Raw genomic sequence first — 21,967 nt, 5'->3', positions numbered from 1 at the left:
CCTGGCGCCGGGAGGACCGACCCGCCCGCAGCCCCGCCGGGAGCACCGCGCCCGCGCCGCCCGCGCCGCCCGCACCGCGGAAATCCCGCCCGCCCGCCCGCCCGCGAGGACGAGCCCCGGGCCCCCAAGAAGGAGTCTGCAGGCGGCGCGCAGGGCCCGGCTCGGGCGGCTTTAATGCAGGGGCGCGGGCCCCGCGTCACAGGTGCGTGTCCTCCTCGAACACGTCCGAGTCCTCGGCGTCCCGCTTGCCCCCCACGAGCGCGCCCCAGCCCCCCGGGCCGTTGACCGCGCCGCCGCCGTTCAGGCTGGGCTGCTTCTCCGGCGCCTCCGACTGGCTGTCGCTGGCCACGTCCAGCGTGGGGTTGTCGTGGCAGCCGTTCTCCACGAAGCGCAGCTCCTCGCCGTGCGACTGCGGGGGGGGGGGGGACCGTGCAGGCACCGCCCGAGCCCCGCAGCCCCGCCCCGCAGCCCCCCGGGGACGCCGCCGCGCTGACCCCCGGACCCCGGACCTGCCCCTGGGGGGACCCCGCCGCGCTGACCCCCGGACCTGCCCCTGGGGGGACCCCGCCGCGCTGATCCCCGGACCCCGGACCTGCCCCTGGGGGGACCCCGCCGCGCTGACCCCCCAGATCCCGGACCTGCCCCTGGGGACCCCGCCGCGCTGACCCCCCCAGATCCCGGACCTGCCCCTGGGGACCCCGCCGCGCTGACCCCCGGACCTGCCCCTGGGGACCCCACCGCAATGACCCCCCAGATCCCGGACCTGCCCCTGGGGGGACCCCGCCGCGCTGACCCCCGGACCTGCCCCTGGGGACCCCACCGCAATGACCCCCCAGATCCCGGACCTGCCCCTGGGGGGACCCCGCCGCGCTGACCCCCGGACCCCGGACCTGCCCCTGGGGGGACCCCACCTCACTGACCCCCAGATCCCGGACCTGCCCCTGGGGACCCCACCGCGCTGACCCCCAGATCCCGGACCTGCCCCTGGGGACCCCACCGCGCTGACCCCCAGACCCCGGACCTGCCCCTGGGGACCCCACCGCGCTGACCCCCAGACCCCGGACCTGCCCCTGGGGACCCCACCGCGCTGACCCCCGGACCTGCCCCTGGGGGGACCCCACCGCGCTGACCCCCAGACCCCGGACCTGCCCCTGGGGACCCCACCGCGCTGACCCCCGGACCTGCCCCTAGGGGGACCCCACCTCGCTGACCCCCCAGACCCCGGACCTGCCCCTGGGGGGACCCCGCCTCACTGACCCCCAGATCCCGGACCTGCCCCTGGGGGGACCCCACCGCAATGACCCCCGACCCCGGACCTGCCCCTGGGGGGACCCCACCTCACTGACCCCCCAGACCCCGGACCTGCCCCTGGGGGGACCCCACCTCGCTGACCCCCCCCAGACCCCGGACCTGCCCCTGGGGACCCCACCTCGCTGACCCCCGACCCTGGACCTGCCCCTGGGGGGACCCCACCGCGCTGACCCCCCCCCCAGACCCCGGACCTGCCCCTGGGGGGACCCCGCCACGCTGACCTCCCAGATCCTGGACCTGCCCCTGGGGGGACCCCACCTCGCTGATCCCCAGACCCCGGACCTGCCCCTGGGGGGACCCCACGTCGCTGACCCCCCAGACCTGCCCCTGGGGGGACCCCACCTCGCTGACCCCCAGACCCCAGACCTGCCCCTGGGGGGACCCCACCACGCTGACCCCCAGACCCCGGACCTGCCCCTGGGGGGACCCCACCTCGCTGACCCCCAGACCCCAGACCTGCCCCTGGGGGGACCCCGCCACGCTGACCTCCCAGATCCCGGACCTGCCCCTGGGGGGACCCCACCTCGCTGATCCCCAGACCCCGGACCTGCCCCTGGGGGGACCCCACGTCGCTGACCCCCCAGACCTGCCCCTGGGGGGACCCCACCTCGCTGACCCCCAGACCCCAGACCTGCCCCTGGGGGGACCCCACCACGCTGACCCCCAGACCCCGGACCTGCCCCTGGGGACCCCACCGCGCTGACCCCCAGACCCCGGACCTGCCCACGGGGGGGGGGGGGGGGGGGGGGGACCCCACCGCGCTGACCCCCAGACCCCGGGACCTGCCCACGGGGGGACCCCGCCGCGCTGGCCCCCAGACCCCAGGACCTGCCCCTGGGGACCCCTCCTGGGGACCCCACCGCGCTGACCCCCGACCCCGGACCTGCCCCTGGGGACCCCACCGCGCTGACCCCCTGACCCTGGACCTGCCCCTGGGGGGACCCCACCGCGCTGACCCCCCCCCCAGACCCTGGACCTGCCCCTGCCAGTGGCGGGGAGAACCCCCAACTCAGACCCTGCCCAGAGACCCCAGGACCCGGGAGGGCTGGGGAGACCTCAGGGGCAGCTCCCCAAACACACTCACTAACCCACCCCGGACTTTAGGGTCTGCCTCTCTCAGGGAAGCCCCCACCCCACCCTCCTGGAGGCTCTCTGAGACAAGCCCCCAGGCCAGGAGCTGCTGCCCCCTGGGTGGAGCTGGCATCCACCCCCACCCCCACCCCCACCCCCCACCCCGTGGCTGCCCTGTGGCGGGGAGGCTGGGTGCCAGGCCCCCTCCCGGGCTCACCACGTGCTTGAGCTTAGGCAGGCGGCGCTGCCAGCAGTTGTAGAGCAGGCCCAGAGCGATGATGATGACGCAGATGGCGCCGATGACCACCAGCACCACGAACAGCGTCCCGTAGTCACTGCGCACCTGGCTGGCCCGGGCCTGGCAGCTGCTGGTCATGGAGTAGTTCTGGATGCCGATCTGCCGGGCGGGTCTCGGCTGAGTGCGGGGTGCGGGGTGCAGGGTTCCGCAGGGGGCGGCGGCCCAGAGCGGGTGTAGGGGGCTCTGAGGCTGGGGGCAGGGAGGCTCGGTGGTGGGTACGGGGCTCCGAGGTGGAGTACAGGGTAGAGGCGCGGCGCAGGCTCTAAGAGGCCGGCAGTCTGCTGCTTCCTGACATGCCTGCAGCCCCTGAGGGTCCCCAGCCTGCCCTCCACCCCCACATGGCCCTGCACTGCAGCAGGGCGTGTACCACCCCAGCACACACCCCCACACTCGGGTCTCTGACACCCAGCTTCCAGGGAGGGGTGGGGGGTCCGAGGACAGTGCAGGGCATGTGCTGGGGACCTACCGCGGCCTGAGCTGCCCCAGCCCCTTCCCTCCGCAGTGTCACCAGTGGCTCAAGCTGCCCGCACTCTCTCCCGGACAGACACTGTCCCCAGCCTTGGGGCCGCTGTGTGGGCTGGGGGAGGCCTCTTCCCCATGTCACCCTCTCAGCAGAGGGGAGGACAGCCGGGGCCACCACCTGCTGACAGGTGGATGTATGTGTGGTGTGCTGGTTCCTGGTGCAGGATCTGAGTCCCCCTTTGTGTCCCTGTCGCGCCTCTTGAAGGCTAGGTACCCCTGCATTCTTCTGGTATGACCAATGGACACATTTCTAAAGGCGCCCAGGGCCAGGACTGGGTGGAGGCTTCCCTCCTTAAACCCCACCCCACCCCCCAGTGTCCATGAACCAGAATTTCTCAACAGGAAAGGCCCCCAAGTGGAGGTGAAAGGCCGAGTTCCTGAATCACTCAGCCAAGCCTGACTCCACCCCTTAGAGGCTGTGCAGCCTCAGGCCTGTCACCTCCCCACTCTGGGCCTCAGCCCCCACCGCGAAGGCTACCTTGTCTAGTGCCCAGAGCTTATCATCGTACACACAGGCCCCCAAGGCGTGGAGATAAGAGGGTAGGGCTCCCCGAAGGCAGGTCTGTCTCTGGCACAGAGCCCTGGACAAGGGGGACTGGGGCTGGGTCACAGGGAGGCAGGGAGAATCAGTCATTCCTGTGTGGCGGGTGTCCATGTCTGAGGAGGGAGGCAGGGAGGTGTTATGGGGGGCAGGAGCACGTGGGCATGGGTCAGGGTGCCCAGGCCAGCTGGCCAAGCCCGGTCACACTGTAGCAGGCCCGGCTGCCCACTCTGCCACCCCTACCAGGAGTCCCGCAGCTACACAGCCACTCTGAGGGCTTCTCCCCAGAAAACAGCCACTCACCTGGCAGGACCCCCACCCAGGTACCCCCACTCCACCCTCCTGGCTACCCCGCTGCACCCCTTTCTGGCCCAGCGCCTACACTGACTGGGGAGACCTGGAAGGGGTGCTGCTCCCCGCAATGGCAGCCCTGGCCCAGGGGAGCCTGTGCCTGCTCTTACCTCCACCAGGCTCCGGCGGATGTCACCCAGCATGGAGAGCACGTCCTGAGTGGGCACCACCCCTGGGGAGACATGGTCATCAGCACTGCCCTGGGCTGGTTTCCGGGGTGCGTGCGGCCCACTCCCCCACCCACCGACTCACTGGAGTGAACCCCCCCATCACTGGCTCAGCCCAGCGCTCCCTCCACGCCACCCCCCTTGTCTCCAGCGTCCCCACCGTCCTGCCAGCCCAGCTCGAGGGTCCCCACTCCTGTGCTGGCCTGGCCCCCTCCCCAGCCTCTCACCCTGCTCGCCCACCAGCGTCATCAGCAGGTGCTGCTCCTTCTCGCTGGGCTTGCTCAGGGAGATGTGCCAGTCCCCGTGGTGGCCGCTGCCGTGGCGGGGCAGTGCCTCCTCCACCAGGGCCAGCAGCTGCAGGCCGCGGTGCTGCCGGAACACCTCCTGCAGGGCCAGAGCGGGCTCCGTCCGGCCTCCCCTCCACACGGGCGCGGGCTGCTCGGGCTTTGTGGGGGCCAGGGACCACCGACCCACTTTGTCCCATGAGGCATGGCGGGGCCAGGAGGAAGGTGTGGGACCCAGGGGCCCTCGCGGGCCCTCTGACACTATTGTGCTCTCGGAAAGCTTCTCTCTCTTTTTTAAAGTATTTATTTTCATGGTGGGGAGAGAGGGGGAGAGGAGATGCAGCGAGACCAGAGCACTGCTCAGCTCCGGCTTATTTATGGTGGTGCTGGAAAGTGAAGTCGGGACCTCAGAGTCCCGGGCATGAGAGACTTTTGCAGAACCATGACACAGGAACTCTGAGAACATGACTTATTTTTTTTGCTTTTAAAAACACTGATTTGGAGGCCAGGTGGTAATGCACTTGGTTGAGCGCACATGTTACAATGTGCGTTGACCCGGGTTCGAGCCCCCGGTCCCTACTTATAGGGGGAAAGCTTCGCAAGTGGTGAAGCAGGGCTGCAGGTGTCTCTCTGTCTCTCTCCCTCTCTATCTTTCCCCTTCCCTCTTGATTTCTGGCTGTCTATTCAAGAAACAATAATAAAAAAAAATTATAAGAGATCAAGGCATCATTCTGGCATATGCGATGCTGGGGATTGAACTCAAGACCTCAAGCACACAAGTCCAGCACTCCACCCATTGCACCACCCCCAGGCTGCTGTTCAGATCCCCTGGACCTTGCGTATACCTGGTGAGTGCATTCAGTGATGGGGGAGGGGACTGGGCCAGGCTGCTCTGGGGGAGACCCTCCTTGGCCTCAGGCTGTCCCACCCACTGTGTTCCCTCACCTTCCCCAGCAGCCTCCCCCCTCTTACACCTGGTATAAGGTACTCCCTGCTCCCCAACCCCAGGACCCCCACCAGCGCCACAGATGTCTCCACAGGCCACCCATGGGACCTGACATCCCCAAGTCTCCTTTTGGCTAGAGCCCAAGCTGATCAGCTTCTCTAGTTGTCATGGCAACCTAAAGGGCGAGCTGGGCCCCAAGCTCCTGGTCACCATGGAAACGCCAGGCACAGGGACTCAGGCCTCAGCACTTCCTGGCTGAACAGTCACCACACTCCCATGAGCCATTTATGCAGCTGGGAAAACATGTCCCCTGAAATGGAGAGTCACGTTGTGTGTGTGTGTGTGTGTTAGCCTGAACCTGCTGTGTGTGAGTGTGCGTGCGTGTGTGTGTGTGTGTGTGTGTGTGTGTGTGTGTGTGTGTCTGTGTGCGAGTGTGTGTGTGTGTTAGCCTGAACCTGCTGTGTGTGTGAGTGTGTGTGTGTTAGCCTGAACCTGGTGTGTGTGTGTGTGTGTGTGTGTGTGTGTGTGTGTGTGTGTGTGTGTGTCGTCTGAGCAGAGTAGATGCACTAGGACTCTTGGGCCATGGGCAGTGGCCCCCACCCTGCAGCCCTATCACTCATGTCAGACGTCTTCCCAGCTAAAACCCACAGACCCACAGTGTCAGTTCTGGGGGGTGGTGGTGGTAATGATCAGTTATTTCACACCATTGGTTCTGCAGATGGGAACCAAGTGTCAGTGACAGAATGGGGTGCCCTGGGCTGGAGTCAGATGCGTCTGGATTCATACCCGGCTCCTCAACCTTCAGGAAAACACTGAACTTCCCTGAGCCCCCACATCTGGGGGTTCCTGAGAGGACCAGAGCCATCGGTTCAGTCCAGGTGATAGGACAAGTGGACTCGCCAGCGGGAAAGACAAAAGCACCCTGATTGGTAGAACCATCCACCAAAGTCAGCTCCAGAGGCGTTTCAGAGCTGAAGTCTCAGAAGCAAGCACAGACCTTGACAAGGCTTCTAAACGGAGCCCAAACAAGCCGGCAATGGGGGATGAGGGGGACTGACAGATTGCGCCACCTTATGGTCAAGTTTTTTTTCAAAAATGCTAGAGTGGGCAGGGCAGTGGCACACCGGGTTAAGCACACATAGTTAAAAAAAAAAAAACTATAGGAGAATATATCTTTCTGGTACACGTACTTGACTGAGATCTGACACCCAGGATGTATCAGATACACAGACATCTATTTAAAAAGTTAGATAGTGGTCCAGGAGGTGGTGCAGTGGCTAAGGCACTAGATACTCAAGCATGAGGTACTAAGTTCGATCCCCGGCATGTACCAGAGTGATGGCTGGTTCTCTCTCTCATATCTTTCTCATGAATAAATAAATTCTTTAAAAAAAAAAAGTCAGATGACCAATAGGTTAGTGGGCAAAGGATTGGACTAGTCGCTTCAGAAGGAAAAAAAAAAAAAAGCAGATGGTTGTCTGAGGTCAAAATACCTCAGAGACCGTGACTCACCCTTATGAATCATCAGAGAAGTGCAAACTAAAATGCCCGGAAGTGGCATGAAGTCCATTGCACACCTTGAAGGAAGGCTGGACCGAAGGAGGCCCCCAGGACTGGCAATGGCATAAAGAGAAGCAGGGCCAGTGGCAGGTTGACAGGCTTTGGTCACTTTTTTTTCCTTGAGCAGAAGAGATGTGACCTCACAGTGTCACCCCGAGGCATGTTCCTCAACATGCATGTCCCCAGGCTCCCTAAACCTGGTGTCCAAGAGAACTTGTGGCAGCACCTTTACAGCTGCTGGAAACGAACGAGAGAGGACTCAAATGCCCACCAGCATCAACCGGCAGACGAGTGAAACACAGTTCAGAATGAGAAGGGACAAATGTGCAGCAAGACAGACGAATCTCGTAGGCGTTTAAGAGAAAAAAGCCAGACGTGACGTCCCACAGGCGGAGTGACTCCATCTGTGTGAAGTCCCAGGGCATCAGGGAGAGGGTCCCTCTGGGGGACAGTCCTTCCCACAGGTGCGGCACACTGTTCTTCCACATGGGGGCGCCAGCTCCTCTGCTTCTCTCCAGGGCCTAGTAACCAGTCCACTCAACTCCCAGCACCCTGCAGGCTCCTTCCCCATCACATCACAGCACAGTGACTGTGAGCTGTTAGCAGATGGAACTGGTGGAAGGCCTGCTCTCCCACCTTGTTACGAACACACACAAGTCCTGGATGAATAACAAACAGCAAAGAGGTAAAAGTGCGCTAAGAGCCGGCCCAAGCTGAAGCCCGAGAGCCAAGGCCACTGGAAGGCAGTTCCGAGGGCCCGAGAGCCAGGCGTAGGCTTTGGGAACCTGAGACGCAGCCTTCAGTGCTCCCAGCCCATGTGAGACGGAGAACGGGAGTCTCAAAGGGTTGCTCTTCCAGTGAGATGGGCGCTCAGAGAATTCCCCACTCACCTGGAGGAGCAGGGAATGTGGGGGGGGGGGGGGGCGCCGTCAACTCATGTCCACAAGTGGAAGGAAGCAGGGTCACCTAGGAGCATGGCCACTCCCAGGACTGCACGCCACCTGGGTGTGGGGTCCATGCTGCAGTCCTCCATGCCAGGGAAATCCGAGCATGTGATAGAAAGAAAGGAAGAAAGAAAGAAAGAAAGAAAGGAGAAATCCAAGCAAGTGATTAAGACTAAGGCAGATCTAGGTTACTGGGACTCCTGAAGCCACTCTATAGGAATCATTTCACAACCTGGAGTTGAACATGAGGTCATGGTAACAGTCGTGGGAAGGAATAAGGTTCATAAGCCAGAAATCAGACAGCCGACAACCTGCAGTGTGGTGTCACTAAAAATGGAAGCAGACGGGGGTCAGGCGGTAGCGCAGCGGGTTACGCGCATGTGGCACAAAGCGCAGGGACCGGTGTAAGGATCCCTGGTTCGAGCCCCCAGCTCCCCACCTGCAGGGGAGTCGCTTCACAGGCGGTGAAGCAGGTCTGCAGGTGTCTGTCTTTCTCTCCCCCTCTCTGTCTTCCCCTCCTCTCTCCATTTCTCTCTGTCCTATCCAAAAATGAACAACATCAACAATGGCAATAATAATAACCACAACGAGGCTACAACAACAAGGGCAACAAAAGGGGGAAAAATGGCCTCCAGGAGCGGTGGATTCATGGTGCAGGCACCGAGCCCAGCAATAACCCTGGAGGCAAAAAAAAAAAAAAAAAAAAAAGGAAGCAGTCAATAAATATGTTTAAAAGAAAGAGGTAAAGATGCAGTAATCAAAATGAAAGACAAAATGAAAAAGTGCAGGGAGGTATTTGTGACCAAGAAGAAATCTGAAAAGCATAGAATGGTTATCTGTATTGGGCCAGACGGATTTGACAGAGCTGACAAGAGTTACAGCTCTAGAAGGCAGAGCAAGGAGCCGCGCTCTGAAAACACCACACGCAGTATTTACTGGTCTGTATTTACCTACCACTGCCATGCGCAAGCCTACCACTCCCAGCGTCATTTTTCTTCTTTTATTTCCAAATAGCGGATGAGAGATAAAGATGAAGAGAGACACAGAGAGAAGGAGAGACACCACAGCACCACTTCACTACTTATGAAGCTTGCCCCTTGCCTGGGGCTCCCACGTGGTGGCCAGGTCCTGAAAAGAAACACGTGTTCTCACAGGTATGCCCCCTCCCAGCCCCTGCAAGAGATCTGAGAGAGCTAGAAGACATCAAAGTGTCAAGACACACTATAAAGAAGGGGGAAAAAAAAATCAAGAAAACCCTCACAAACATCTAGCAATGACTGAGAAAAGGGAATCTGGCAAGTTGTGTTTGCAGCTAAGTTCACCTCTGGACTTCCCAACAACACAAAACTCCTCAACTTCAGGCAACACTGTCAAGGAAACGTGGTGGCTAAACTGTAGTGGAGTGTCGTTTGCTAAAGAAAAAAAAAGATTGTGGCCCAGGGTTCAAGCCCCTGACCCCCACCTGCAGGGAGGAAGCTTCACGAGATGGTGGCCAGTGCTGTCTCTCTCTCTCTCCTTCTCTCAATTTACTCAATTTCCTTCCCTCCCCTCTCAATTTACTTCTGTTGCTATCCAAAATAAATTTAAAAAACACTTATTTATTTATTTATTTACTCCCTTTTGTTGCCCTTGCTGTTTTATTGTTGTAGCTATTGTTACTGTTGTTACTGATGTCGTCGTTGTTGGATAGGACAGAGAGAAATGGAGAGAGGAGGGGAAGACAGAGGAGAGAGAAGGAGAGAGAAAGACAGACACCTACAGACCTGCTTCACTGCTTGTGAAGTGACTCCCCTGCAGGTGGGGAGCTGGGGGCTCGAACCGGGATCCTTGTGCTGGTCCTTGCGCTTTGCGCCACGTGCGCTAAAAATACATTTTTAAAAGATGGCTGGGGAGTCAGGCAGTAGCACAGTGGGTCAAGCACAGGTAAAGCTCCCCGGCCTGAAGAGGAAACATGTCTGCCACTCTGAATACCACCCAGCCTGAGCCAGTGAGCCAAGTATGACCACCAGGTCACCACTGCTGAAAGAACAAGAAACTCTACTGCTGTCTGATTATTTCCACAGAAACCCAAGAAAGAAAGCCAGAAGCCAAAGGCCTGGTTACCTAGGAGTGAGGGGATGGGGTGAAAGGTGGTACAGGGAGAGCATCTGCACAGACAGCCTCCTTTCATGTCTTCTTGGTCACAAATAACCTCCCTGCATTTGTTCATGTTGTCTTTCATTCTGATTTCTGTACCTCTGCCTCTTTCTCTCAAACACATGTATTTATTGACTGCTTCCATTTTTAGTGACACCACACCTCAGGGAGTCGGTTGTCCAATTTCTGGCTTATAAACCTTATTCCTTCCCATGATATATAGATATTTATAAGCCATGCAAGCTTCAGACATTCCAAGAGATACAATCCCGTCAACTGGGTAGGGTGAAAAGACACTTCATAGACTAATACAAGCAAACTGTCCAACTAAGCAGATGAGTAGCCACCACACTGAGGATGCTGGGAACCAGGTTTCAGTTAGGGGAGGAAGATCTGAATATGGAATAAAGGAAAGCTGGTGGCAGGGGCCGAAGCAGAATGGTTATGCAAAGAGACTCTCCTTCCTGAGCCTTCAAAGTCCCAGCTTCAATTCCCTGCACCACAGGAGCCAGGCCTGAATAGTGATGTGGTAAAACAATAACAAAATAAAATTAAGAAAGAAAGAAATGAAAACCTGGAGGAGGGGGCAGTGAGATAGCTCACCATAAAAATAATGATGGTGTAGCCAGTTGAGTGCACACCAAGTGCAAGGACCAGGGTTGAAGCCCCGGCTCCCCACCTGCAGGGAGGACACCTCACAAGCAGTGGAGCAGGGTTGCAGGTGTCTCTCTGTCTCTCTCCCTCTATCTCCCCCTCCTCTCAATTTCTCTCTGTCCTATCTGCCTGTATGGGTCCGAGAAACAGTGCAACAGTTTCGGTGATTGACATTGACTTTCACGGCTGAGGCACCGGGAGTGCCGGGTTCAAGCCCTAGCACCATCGCAACACAGAGCTGATACGCTCTGGTAAAAACAAACAAACAAACAAACAAACAAGTCTACCTGTTGATACTAATGCCGGAGGAAAAGGAAAGCTACCTCACTGGTCATTTTTAAAATAAACAGGGAACAGGCAGTGATGCACCCAGTTTGAGTGCTCATGTTACCATGTACAAGGACCCAGGTTCAAGTCCCATCCCCAACTACAGGGGTGAAGCTTCATGAGTGGTGCAGGTGCATCTGGCTCGCTCTCCCTATCACACCCTCTCCTTTTAACTTCTATTACTTATTAAGGAAAAAAAAAGACTACGTAAGGATCCCGGTTCGAGCCCCGGCTCCCCACCTGCAGGAGGTTGCTTCGCAAGCAGTGAAGCAGGTCTGCAGGTGTCTACCTTTCTCTCCCCCTCTCTGTCTTCCCCTCATCTCTCCATTTCTCTCTGTCCTGTCCAACAACAACAACAGCTATGTTAACAATAACAACTACAACAAGCACAACATAATGGGAAAAAATAGCCTCCAGGAGCAGTGGATTCGTAGTGCAGGCACCGAACCCCAGCAATAACCCTGGAGGCAAAAAAAAAAACTAAAAAACTAAAAATACACCCAAGTACCCTCATGTTTCCTTCAATCCTAAGCCAGAGTAGAGAAATTTTATAATGTCAAAAATCACAAAGACAAGAAAAAACAAAGCAAAGAAGACACAAGTAACAAGAGTTGAATGTGGGAAGCAGATGGTCAAGTCTGGGGTTCTTAATTTAGCAGTTGCTGAGATGGCGGGGAGAGCCGGGCAGCAAGCAGACTCACACTGCTGGACTCCCAGAATCTTCTGGAAGCAGCAGCACTGGCTCCCTTTGGAAGGGGGGGGTAGACGGTACGAAATTAGGATTGCGGCTGGAAGGTCTGTTCCAGAAGCAGCTGGAACTCAGCTCCTCTGGAGGCTGCAGACCGGCCTCCAACATGACAGAGGTCTGAGACGTTTTCAGAGAAGATAAAAGATGGAATTCCTGGGCCAGAAGTCAGGCACGACTGCAGGGAGGCGGTGAATCCGTGTACTCATAGGTCCTGACACAGAGACGCCAGCGGTGGCAGGCAGCCCTCCTCCTCCCGGCAGTTCTTTCCTCAAATGAGCTAGGAAGCCGCCCAAGAGGGACAGCTAAAAGATGGTGGTGTCTGACATTTCCGAATGGATCTGCCCCACCAAACACCCAAGCAGGTGAGGACGCTGAGACTGGAAACAATAAACGGACGGCCACCGACAGCAGAGGAAGCCTCTCAGGACCAGAGGCCTAGCTCGCTGGGTAGAGTACGTGTCTCGCCACGTGCAGAGTCCAGGCTCAAGTCCTCACGCTGCATGAGAGGCACCACGACACTGGGAGCAGCTCTGTGCTGTGCTGTCTCTCCCTCTCTGTCTAGCTGAATGAAAAGGCAGCTTGGGTGTGGGGGCGGGAGGTAGCTCCAGAAGAATGAGACAGCACATGTGCAAGGTCCAGGCTCATCAAAAACACAAAACCTAGAAGGTGAGGGGGGGTTGCTCAGTGGGTAGAGCACGTGGCCTCCAAGCAGGAGATCCCTGGTACCGTGTAAGAGCAGCAAAGACAGAAACAGGTGGGAACTCCATGGATGGCAGAGCAGTGCTGTGGTGTGTGAGCTCCACCCCCCCACATACACACACACACAAATACATAATAGCAGCCAGGGAAATAGCTCAGCTGGTAAAGCAAAGGATTTGTATACCGAAGGTACCTGGTTTGGGCCCTGGCACAGCACGTCCTGGAGAGTACTCTGGTCCCTCGTGAAATGGTGTGTGTGTGTGTGTGTGTGTGTGTGTGTGTGTGAGAGAGAGAGAGAGAGAGAGAGAGAGAGAGAATGCACACACACAAGTGTATCATATGAGATAAATACAATTCATCTTTAAGTTAAATTAAAATTGGGTTGGGGAGGGGCCGGGTGGTGGCGCACCAAGTTGAACACACTTGTTACAGTGTGCAAGGATCCAGGTTTGAGCCCCCAGTCCCCACCTGCAGGGGGAGAGCTTTGTGAGTGGTGAAGCAGGGCTGTAGGTGTCTCTCTGTCTCTCTCCCTCTCTACCTCCCCCTTCCCACTTGCTTTCTGGCTGTCTCTGTTCAATAAATAAAGAAAAATAACTAAAATTAAAAAAAAAAATTGGACCAGGGAGACTGCTCAGTAGTATCAAACATTTGCAAGTCCCTGGGTTCGATTCCTACATCACATACAAAAAAGGAAAGAAAGAAAGAAAGAAAGGAAGTAGGTAGAAAAGGAAAGAAATCAGGTGGTCTGGGAGGTGGTGCAGTGGATAAACCATTGAACTCTCAAAACTGAGAAGTGTCATGCATGTACAAGCTATTGTATTTACTGCTGACTGTAAAACATTAATCCCCTAATAAAAAAATTTTTTAAAAAAAGCATTGAACTCTTAAGCATGAGGTCCTGAGTTTAGTCCCCAGCAGCACAGGTACCAAAGTGATGTCTGAGTCTATCTCTCTTCCTATCTTTCTCATTAATAAATAAATAAGATCATTTAAAAACAAAAGAAATTAGCATTCTCAGAGAGAGAACAGTGTACACCGAAACACAATAATCCTCAAATTAAAGGTGTTGGGGGGAGTGCCCTAAAAAATGAAGAAGCAGGGGAGCACATCTGTGAACGTAGGAAGAGCCGCCCCCCACGCCCCTCCCACGTCTGTGTGGGTTGTACTCACGCAGTCTATGTTCTCTGTCATGTTGAGGATGATGTAGTTTTTCCCGGCCAGGTTGCTCCAGTCTTTGCAGATCACCTACTCCAGAGACACAATGAGTGATTACAAAGGCACAAGGAAAGGTTCCAGGGGGCAGGTGGGGAGGCCAGAGGGCCAGGAAGGCAAAGGCCAGGGAGTTTCCAAGGGCAGTACTGGGGGCCGACGCCAGAGGGAGTCTGGGGGTGACACACAGGAGTGGGAGCTGTGTCAGAGGGGCCAGACTTCCAGATCAGAGAGGGTCGCCCTGACGACAGAGGGTCTCCTAGCCCACAGGGGATCTTCCCATCTTACAGGGGCTCACCTCAAAATGTAGAGGGTCTCCCCAGGCCATAGAGGGTCTCCCCAGAGCAGAGGGTCTCACAGTGGGCACTCTTGCCTTTAATGTTCTAGACACCCAGTGCTGTCTCAGCCTGCTGGACACACAGGCTGATGACCTGGGACCCCTCTTCCTTCCTGGTGCCTGTGGGGTGAGCACAGGCTTGACATGCCCTGCCCAGTGCTGGCAATGAGGAGAGCAGAGGGCAGTTGCCCGGTGGCAGAGGGGTGGAGGTGAGCAGGGAGGGTGGCAGAGGGAACACTAAATGAAAGAAACCCACAGAGCCAGGGGCACTGGGCCTCACTGTACTCCTCAGTGTGCCAGAGGCCGTGCTGGGGGCCCAGCCTGGCCCGCAGACCCCCCCACCATGTGCAGTGTGGGGTGCCCTTACCTGGGTAGAGTCCCAGGGCATTCTGGACTGAGCTTCTGCGGCCTGCCCCTCCTCGGGCTGCTGGCCCAGGCCTTCAACCCAGGTAGCAGAGGGCGCTGTCAGTTCCAAGTCTCGGGGGGGCAGGGGAGATGAGGCTGAGGCTGAGGCTCTGGGATAAAGGGGGTCTTCTCCTGGGACTTCCGCCCCACCAGGGCCTCCCGTAGGAGGAGGAACAGCTGAGGACACCGCCTCTCCTGGCTGATCGGGCAGCCCAGCTGTTTCTGCGGTGGCCCCCTGGCTCTCCTCCGGGGGGGCCTCCTGCTCACGCCCTTGCCCGGATGCTGGCAGCATGGTGGCCCCTGTTGCCTTCTGGCCAGAGAAGTCCTGAGCCCCTGGGGCCACTGTGCTTGGGGGTGCTGAGGGTGGGGGCAGGCTCGGCTCCATGCTGCTCCCCACCTCCACACCTGAAGAGGCCTGGTCCCCAGAATCCTCAGGCCTGTGTTGAGGGGTCTCAGGGAGCTGGCTGGTACTGGTGGGAGAAGCGTGGTGGAGCTGAGTTTGGGCTTCCCCATCCACGGGGAGCAGCTCTTCCTCCTCTTTCTCCTCCTCCTCTATTTCCTTTTCTGTCTCCTCCTTCTCCCTCTCCTCCTCTTCCTCCTCCTCCTCCCTCTCTGCCTCCTCCTTCTCCATCTCCTCCTCCTCTTCCTCCTCCTCTTCTGGAGCCATGCGCCAGGGAGGCTCCACCAGACTCATCTTAGGCAGGGGTGAGGCGAGGCTGAGCAGCTCTTGGCCAGGGTTGGCATCGTCCAGGGAGTCTGCCTTCTCCGTTAAGTCTGGAAAAACGTAGTCTGAGGACAGAGAAGGAAAATTTAGTCGCTTGTTTCCTCACTCACTGGGTGTTCAGTACCTGCTGAGCAGAGGACAGTCAAAGACCACGAGGCCCTGGGGGTCAGCGGGGAGGGGGCAGCTGTTGGGGGGTGGGAAGGGGGAAGCCTGGGTGACAGGGAGGGAGACGAGGCTGGGCTGGTGGCCCTGTTCCTTCATGATAATAAACGGATACAACTCTGCCACTAACACAAGAATTCCACCAGCACAGCAACGTACAAAGTACCAGCTAGTGCTGGCCTGGCTGGCCCCTCAGTCAGCCTGCTGGTGGACTCAGTCTATCCTCTCTGTTGTCTGTATAATGTGTCTGTGCTTCCGCGCTTGGGAGATGCACTGAGATCTCCCTAGTATCGAAAGAGTTTCCTGTGGCCTAGCAGATGCAGCAGGCAAAAACAAACAAGCCAGCAGCGTTAGACTGGCGAGCGCAAGGTCCCAAGTTGGATCCCTGGAGCTGGATGTGCTACAGTGATGCTCTGGCTTCCTTTTCCTCTCTCTCCTCTCTAACACGCACACGCACACATGTTGAAGCGAAGTATCCTCTGTCCCCTGTCCAGGGAGTCGTCATGGGTCTTCTTGGTGAAGTCCCCAGGTGAGGTCTGGGAACTCTCTCAGCACAGAAACAGTGAGGTCATGGGTAAGGTCACTGGAGGATGTGCTCTTTGTATAATTTCGACCTGGCTGGACCAATGAAAAGAGTGAAAGGGGGTCGGGCGGTGGCGCAGCGGGTTAAGCTCCACGTGGCGTGAAGCGCAGGGACCGGCATAAGGATCCCGGTTCGAGCCCCCGGCTCCCCACCTGCAGGGGAGTCGCTTCACAGGCGGTGAAGCAGGTCTGCAGGTGTCTGTCTTTCTCTCCCCCTCTGTCTTCCCCTCCTCTCTCCATGTCTCTCTGTCCTATCCAACAACGACGACATCAGGAATAACCACAACAACGATGAAATAACAAGGGCAACAAAAGGGGAAAAAATGGTCTCCAGGAATAGTGGATTCCAGCCCCAGCAATAACTCTGGAGGCAAAAGAAAAAAAAAAAAAAAAAAGAGTGAAAGAAAAGCTGGAGAAAAACTAGAAAGCTAGAAAGAGGTTTCTTTTTTAAGATTTTTTTAATATTTATTTATCCTTTTTTGTTGCCCTTATTTTTTTAATTGTTGTTGTTATTGATGTCGTCATTGTTAGATAGGAGAGAAGTGGAGAGAGAAGGGAAAGAGAAAGACAGACACCTGCAGACCTGCTTCACCGCCTGTGAAGCGACTCCCCTGCAGGTGGGGAGCCGGGGTTCGAACCGGGATCCTTACGCCGGTCCTTGTGCTTTGTGCCATGTGCGCTTATCCCGCTGCGCTACTGCCCGACTCCCGGAAAGAGATTTCTAGCGCCTTCCAGAACTTACCAGAGCACTGTTACGGGAGGGGGGTTTCACAGCTAGGAAGGGAAAGGGCTCCCTGGCAGTGAGGACAAACACCGTCCTTTCCGAGGCTCTCAGGAGAAAGGCTCACAGAAACCACAGACCTGTTTTGTTGAACACTCATGTGAGGCTTTCTTTGGGTGGCGGCTTCTCCTAGCTGTCACGCCACTTCAAATCACAAACACCAGAGGCAGTTTACAACTGGCTCTGGAAACAGGAGCTGCTGGGAGCTTGTGGTGGTGAGCTAAATGAGTTGCTTTACTCATCTCTGAAATTTCTGACAAATGACAGTGAGGAAAAAAAAAACAACCACTGTCAGAATGAAAGCTGGATGTGTTTAGATGAAGTTCTAGGAATGTGGGAAGCAGATGACACCACAGCCACGAATAATCCCCGAGCCAGAATAAACACCGGAGGAGAGAAGGTGGAGGTGGGGGGAGGAGGGCTCGGACAGGGACACAGACAAGCGCAGAGGGAACAGAAGACGATGTTTAGTCTTCCAGTCAGTGACTTCTGAAAGGCAGGGAGACTGCACCCCTAAAATGAGAGCAGGCTGCAAAGAAAGACAAGTGATGTCAGGAAAGGACACAAGGTGTTGACAATTAAGACCATTAAGAATCAGTTGTTGGGGGTCGGGCGGTGGCGCAGCGGGCTAAGCGCAGGTGGCGCAAAGCGCAGGGACCAGCGTGAGGATCCCGGTTCGAGCCCCCGGCTCCCCACCTGCAGGGGAGTCGCTTCACAGGCGGTGAAGCAGGTCTGCGGGTGTCTGTCTTTCTCTCCCCCTCTGTCTTCCCCTCCTCTTTCCATTTCTCTCTCTCCTACCCAACAACAACAACAGCAATAACAATAACAACAACAAGGACAACAAAATGGGAAAGATGGCCTCTGGGAGCAGTGGATTTGTAGTGCAGGCGCCGAACCCCAATGATAACCCTGAAGCAAATATATATGTATATATATATATATTATATATTTAACTTTTAAATTTATTAATAGGAGAGACAGAAAAAGAGAGCAAGAGGGGCTGGGTGGTGGCACACCTCGTTGAGCGCGCATGTTGCAGTGCACAAGGACCCGGGTTCGAGCCCCCGGTCCCCACCAGCAGATGGAAAACTTTGCAAGTGGTGAAGCAGGGCTGCAGGTGTCTCTCTGTCTCTCTCCCTCTCTATCTGCCCTACCCTCTCGCTTTCTGACTGTCTCTCTCCAATAAATAAAGATAATAAAAAAAGAAAGAAAAAGAAAAGAGAGCAAGAGAACCAGAGAGACTCCAGGAGTCAGAGCAGGGGACATCATGCTTGCAAGTCTAGTGCTCCGACCGCTGCACAACTTCCAGGCGATCTTCTGCAGCTGTTATTTGGTTGGTTGGCTTTTTATTTGTCCTTTCTCTTAGAAGGTGAAAGGCACATAAGAAACATAGATTGCGGGAGGGCGGGCGGGGGGTGGGAAGACACGTGGTAGCCCCAGACTCAACCCAAGAGCAGAGTGAGTTGTGTCGTGTGTCTGTCTGCTTGGTGAGCTGCCCGCTGCTGCCTGGCTCCCCACTCCGCCACACGGGTTCACGAAGAGAGACCACCACACCCACGGAGCAGACGCGCGGTGGATATCCGACGAATGGATGGCAGAGAAGTGAACAGGTTCCCCTAACTTCAGGCCAGCAGGAACAACATCAGGTCAGGCTTCTCAGCAGATGGATCTGTCCCAGCGCTAAGCTGCCTTCACCCCGCCTGGTGTGGGACGGAGGCTCAGGGGCGGCTGGGGGCTCTTGGGTGAAGTCAGGCCTCTGGACAACTTGGATTCCCTGAGATCCCCCCCCCCCTTAATTTCTCGACGGCTCTTGTTGCTAAAGCAGACCATGGTGCTCTTTTTGCTCCAATATTTCTTTTTTTTTTCAAATATTTATTTATTCCTTTTTGTTGCCCTTGTTTTATTGTAGTTATTGTTGTTGTCGTCGTTGTTGGATAGGACAGAGAGAAATGGAGAGAGGAGGGGAAGACAGAGAGGGGGAGAGAAAGACAGACAGACACCTGCAGACCTGCTTCACCGTCTGTGAAGTCTGTGAAGTGACTCCCCTGCAGGTAGGAAGCTGGGGACTCGAACCGGGATCCTCATGGCAGTTCTTGCACTTTGCACCACCTGCGCTTAACCCTGCTCCAATATTTCATCAACTTGGTCTCTTCCTGCTATTTGTCAAAATGACACTGAGGGGCCACGTGGTTAAGCGCACACATCACAGTGTACGAGGACCTGGGTTCAAGCTCCTGGTCCCCACCTGCAGGGGGAAAGCTTCACAAGTGGTGAAGCAGGGCTGCAGGTGTCTGTCCCTCTCCCTCTCTATCTCCACTTTCCCGCTTGATTTCTATCTCTATGCAATAAATAAATGAAATATTTTATGTACTTATTTGTCTCCAGGGTTATTGCTGGGGCTTAGTACTGACACTACAAATCCATTGCTCCTGAAGGTCTTTCATTTTTTTTTTCATTTTATTGGGTAGGACAGAGAGAAATGGAGAGAGGAGGAAGACAGAGAGGAGGAGAGAAAGACAGACACCTGCAGACCTGCTTCACCGCCTGTGAGGAACCAGCTTGAACTGGGATCCTTACACTGGTCCTTGTGCTTCGTGCCATGTGCACTTAACCCACTGTGCTACCGCCCGACCCCTTAGAATGTTATTTTTAAAAGGTGCCACTGAACTGGACTTGCACCTGCAAGGCAGCTGTGATCTTTTGGAGAGCCTTTGTCTGCAGCAGAAATATTACTGAACTGATGCCTCTCTCTAAGACACGGTAATGACAGCAGGCATCAGGACCACTGGGCTTAAAAGGTTACTTTAATTGTCCCTTTTGGTTACTGTCACATCACTGACAGTGGTACCTTGAGTGCAATTCTCAAGCCAGCTATTCAGTCAAGTGTTAATTTAAAAAAAAAAAAACCACAAAACTCAAAATAGCTTTGTACAGAAACAGAGGTGCAAGGGATGCAGCTTTTAGCTTAGTGAGAAACTACAGCACTTGGCAGGGACATCAGTGTTGGTATGCATGAGACCATTCTGTTTCATTTGGTTTAAATCCCCCCTGCTTAACACTATTCTATTTACATAACCACTTCATTCTATTTACATAACCACTGTTAACAAGTTCCACCCTCCCTCCAGGGCATTGGTGGTTCAGTGATAGGATTCTCGCCTAATCTGCCCCCTCCTTGTCACACTCTGATTTTCACCAGTCACTTTTCTCTCCACCCTCTCTATGTCACATCCTGTTTCCACCCTACTTCGCAAGTATATATAAAGACAGCATTGTGAGTTTTACTGTACTGTACCTTTAGTTTAGCTCAGCTCAGCTTAGATTGTGCTGCATCCTGCATGAATAAAGAGATACTGCCTACAACCCAGCCATGAGTCCCTGGTCGTCTGTTACCCGCCCGTGAAGCCAGCCCGGCGAAAACAACCTAGCCCGTCGAAAAAAACACATCAGCAGGGGTGCACAGGACTTGCAAGCTGGAGGCTCCCGGTTCAGTCCTCAATGCCATAGGAGCCGGGAGGAGCACTGGCTTCTCTCCCCTCCCACCCCAAGACTCTCACCACAGCTCATGAAATAGAAGGCTAAAAAACCAAACTTTTAAATGGTCAACCCCTGGGCTGGTGAAATAGTTCTCTAGAGCACACCCCAGGTATGAGCCTGGCCTCCACCACATTGAGGAAGCTTCAGGGATGTGGTCTGTTTCTTTCCCTATCTTCTATCTATCTATCTATCTACCTATCTACCTATCATCTATCTATCTATCTATCATCTATCTATCTACCTATTTCTATCTCTAAAATTAAATACATGCATACATACAAGCGTTTGAAGCCAGGAAGTGACACACCTGGTTGAGCATATGCATTACAATGTGCAAAGACCTGGGTTCAAGCCCCTGGTTCTCACCTACAGGGGAAAGCTGCATGAGCAGTGAAGCAGGGCTGCAGGTGTCTCTCTTTTATTCTCTCTCTCCCCTTTCCCTCTGAACTTCTCCCTGTCTCTATCCAAAATAAATGAATAAACAAATAAAGCCAACCCCAGGAATCATCAATATAAATGTAAAGTAGACAAGATGGCGCCTTTTTTGACTCCCTACCTGACAAGCTATGTATACGGTGATGAACGTGCCTGGCATTGGCTGAACACAGGAAACAGTACCTGGGCGGCCAGCCCTGGGAGTGGGAATCAGGCCACTGTAGAGGCTCCTCAGCAACACTGATGCAAAGCCTTCAGAACAAACACCCTGGGGGCTCGAAGTCGCACACCCAATAGAACAGACACGTGACCATCCTAGGGGATGTGGGTTCAAGTGCCAGGTCCCCACCTGCAGGGGAGAAGCTTCACAAGCAGTATGCAGGTCTGCAGGTGTCTTTCTCTTTCCTTCTCTCTCTCCCTTCCCTTTCCATTTCTGTCTCTATTAAATAAAATAGAAGGAGGGTAAGAAATAAAATGGCCACTGAGAGTGGCAGGTTCATTATGCAGACACCGAATCCCAGCAGTATCCCTAGTATTTGGGGCCGGGGGGGATCCTGGGCTTCACGTCTAGAAATGTGCCTCAGGAAACAAGGAGCCTTGGGAGGTAGTCCAGCGACAGAGCACCTGCCTCACATGCGTGAGGCCCAGAGTTCAATCCCTGGCGCCAGAGGGGAGCAACAAGGGTGACCAGGATGATGCAGGGGCATCACAGTCCTCTCTCTCATTAAAAAAAATAAATAAATAAAAATAAAAGGCTTTTTAATTTGGTCTGGGATGTGGTTTGGTGGTAGGGCACACACACGGGACCTGGAGTTCTAACAGCTCATAAAATAAAATTAATTTTAAAAAGCAATTAAGGGTGCTCACTATGAGCGTGAGATCTTCGGTTCTTACATCTCATAAAAGTAATAAAATTAATTTTAAAAAAGCAATTAAGGATGCTCACTATGACTCGATTTCCAAGGATTCCTCCTGGTCTAGTTCCTGTTACAAGAAAACCGGAAAAGATGCAGCAGTCACACAGCAGGGGCTGCCTGAAGAAGCTGTAGCCCAGACACAGTGGGGACACTATTTCTCTGACAGCTGTTTGTTTATTTAAATCACCACCAAGGAGACGTAATGAATTCACCACTACAGGCAGCCATTATTTTCTTTCCCCCTTTATTTTACTTAATAAAACGGGGGGGGGGGGGGACGAGGGGGAGATAGTAGGAAGAGTAAAAGAGAGAAACCTGC

General features: G+C 55.4%; 1 protein-coding gene and 1 long non-coding RNA gene across 4 annotated transcripts in view; both read right to left on the bottom strand.

The window, feature by feature from the left end:
- Positions 1-144: 144 nt before the first annotated feature.
- Positions 145-21,967, bottom strand: part of PODXL2 (podocalyxin like 2) — a 40,917-nt gene continuing 19,094 nt past the window's right edge. For all 3 annotated transcript variants that reach the window (XM_060180277.1, XM_060180278.1, XM_060180279.1), the window contains 6 exons: positions 14,473-15,299; positions 13,730-13,804; positions 4,489-4,645; positions 4,205-4,266; positions 2,600-2,779; positions 145-409 (listed from right to left, as the gene is read on the bottom strand). In XM_060180277.1, coding sequence (XP_060036260.1) covers positions 197-409; positions 2,600-2,779; positions 4,205-4,266; positions 4,489-4,645; positions 13,730-13,804; positions 14,473-15,299 — 1,514 coding nt within the window. In that variant the 3' untranslated portion in view covers positions 145-196. The remainder of the gene's footprint in view (positions 410-2,599; positions 2,780-4,204; positions 4,267-4,488; positions 4,646-13,729; positions 13,805-14,472; positions 15,300-21,967) is intronic.
- LOC132535218 (uncharacterized) lies at positions 584-1,504 on the bottom strand. The gene is made up of 3 exons (XR_009546987.1): positions 1,430-1,504; positions 1,254-1,383; positions 584-661 (listed from the first exon to the last, which is right to left on the bottom strand). It is a non-coding gene; the product is annotated as an uncharacterized LOC132535218 (long non-coding RNA).

The sequence above is a fragment of the Erinaceus europaeus genome, chromosome 21 (genome assembly GCF_950295315.1).
Source record: "Erinaceus europaeus chromosome 21, mEriEur2.1, whole genome shotgun sequence".
In the NCBI taxonomy this organism is placed as follows: domain Eukaryota; kingdom Metazoa; phylum Chordata; class Mammalia; order Eulipotyphla; family Erinaceidae; genus Erinaceus; species Erinaceus europaeus.
Note: the sequence above shows the minus strand (reverse complement) of the source record. Positions and strands in the feature narration are given on the sequence as shown.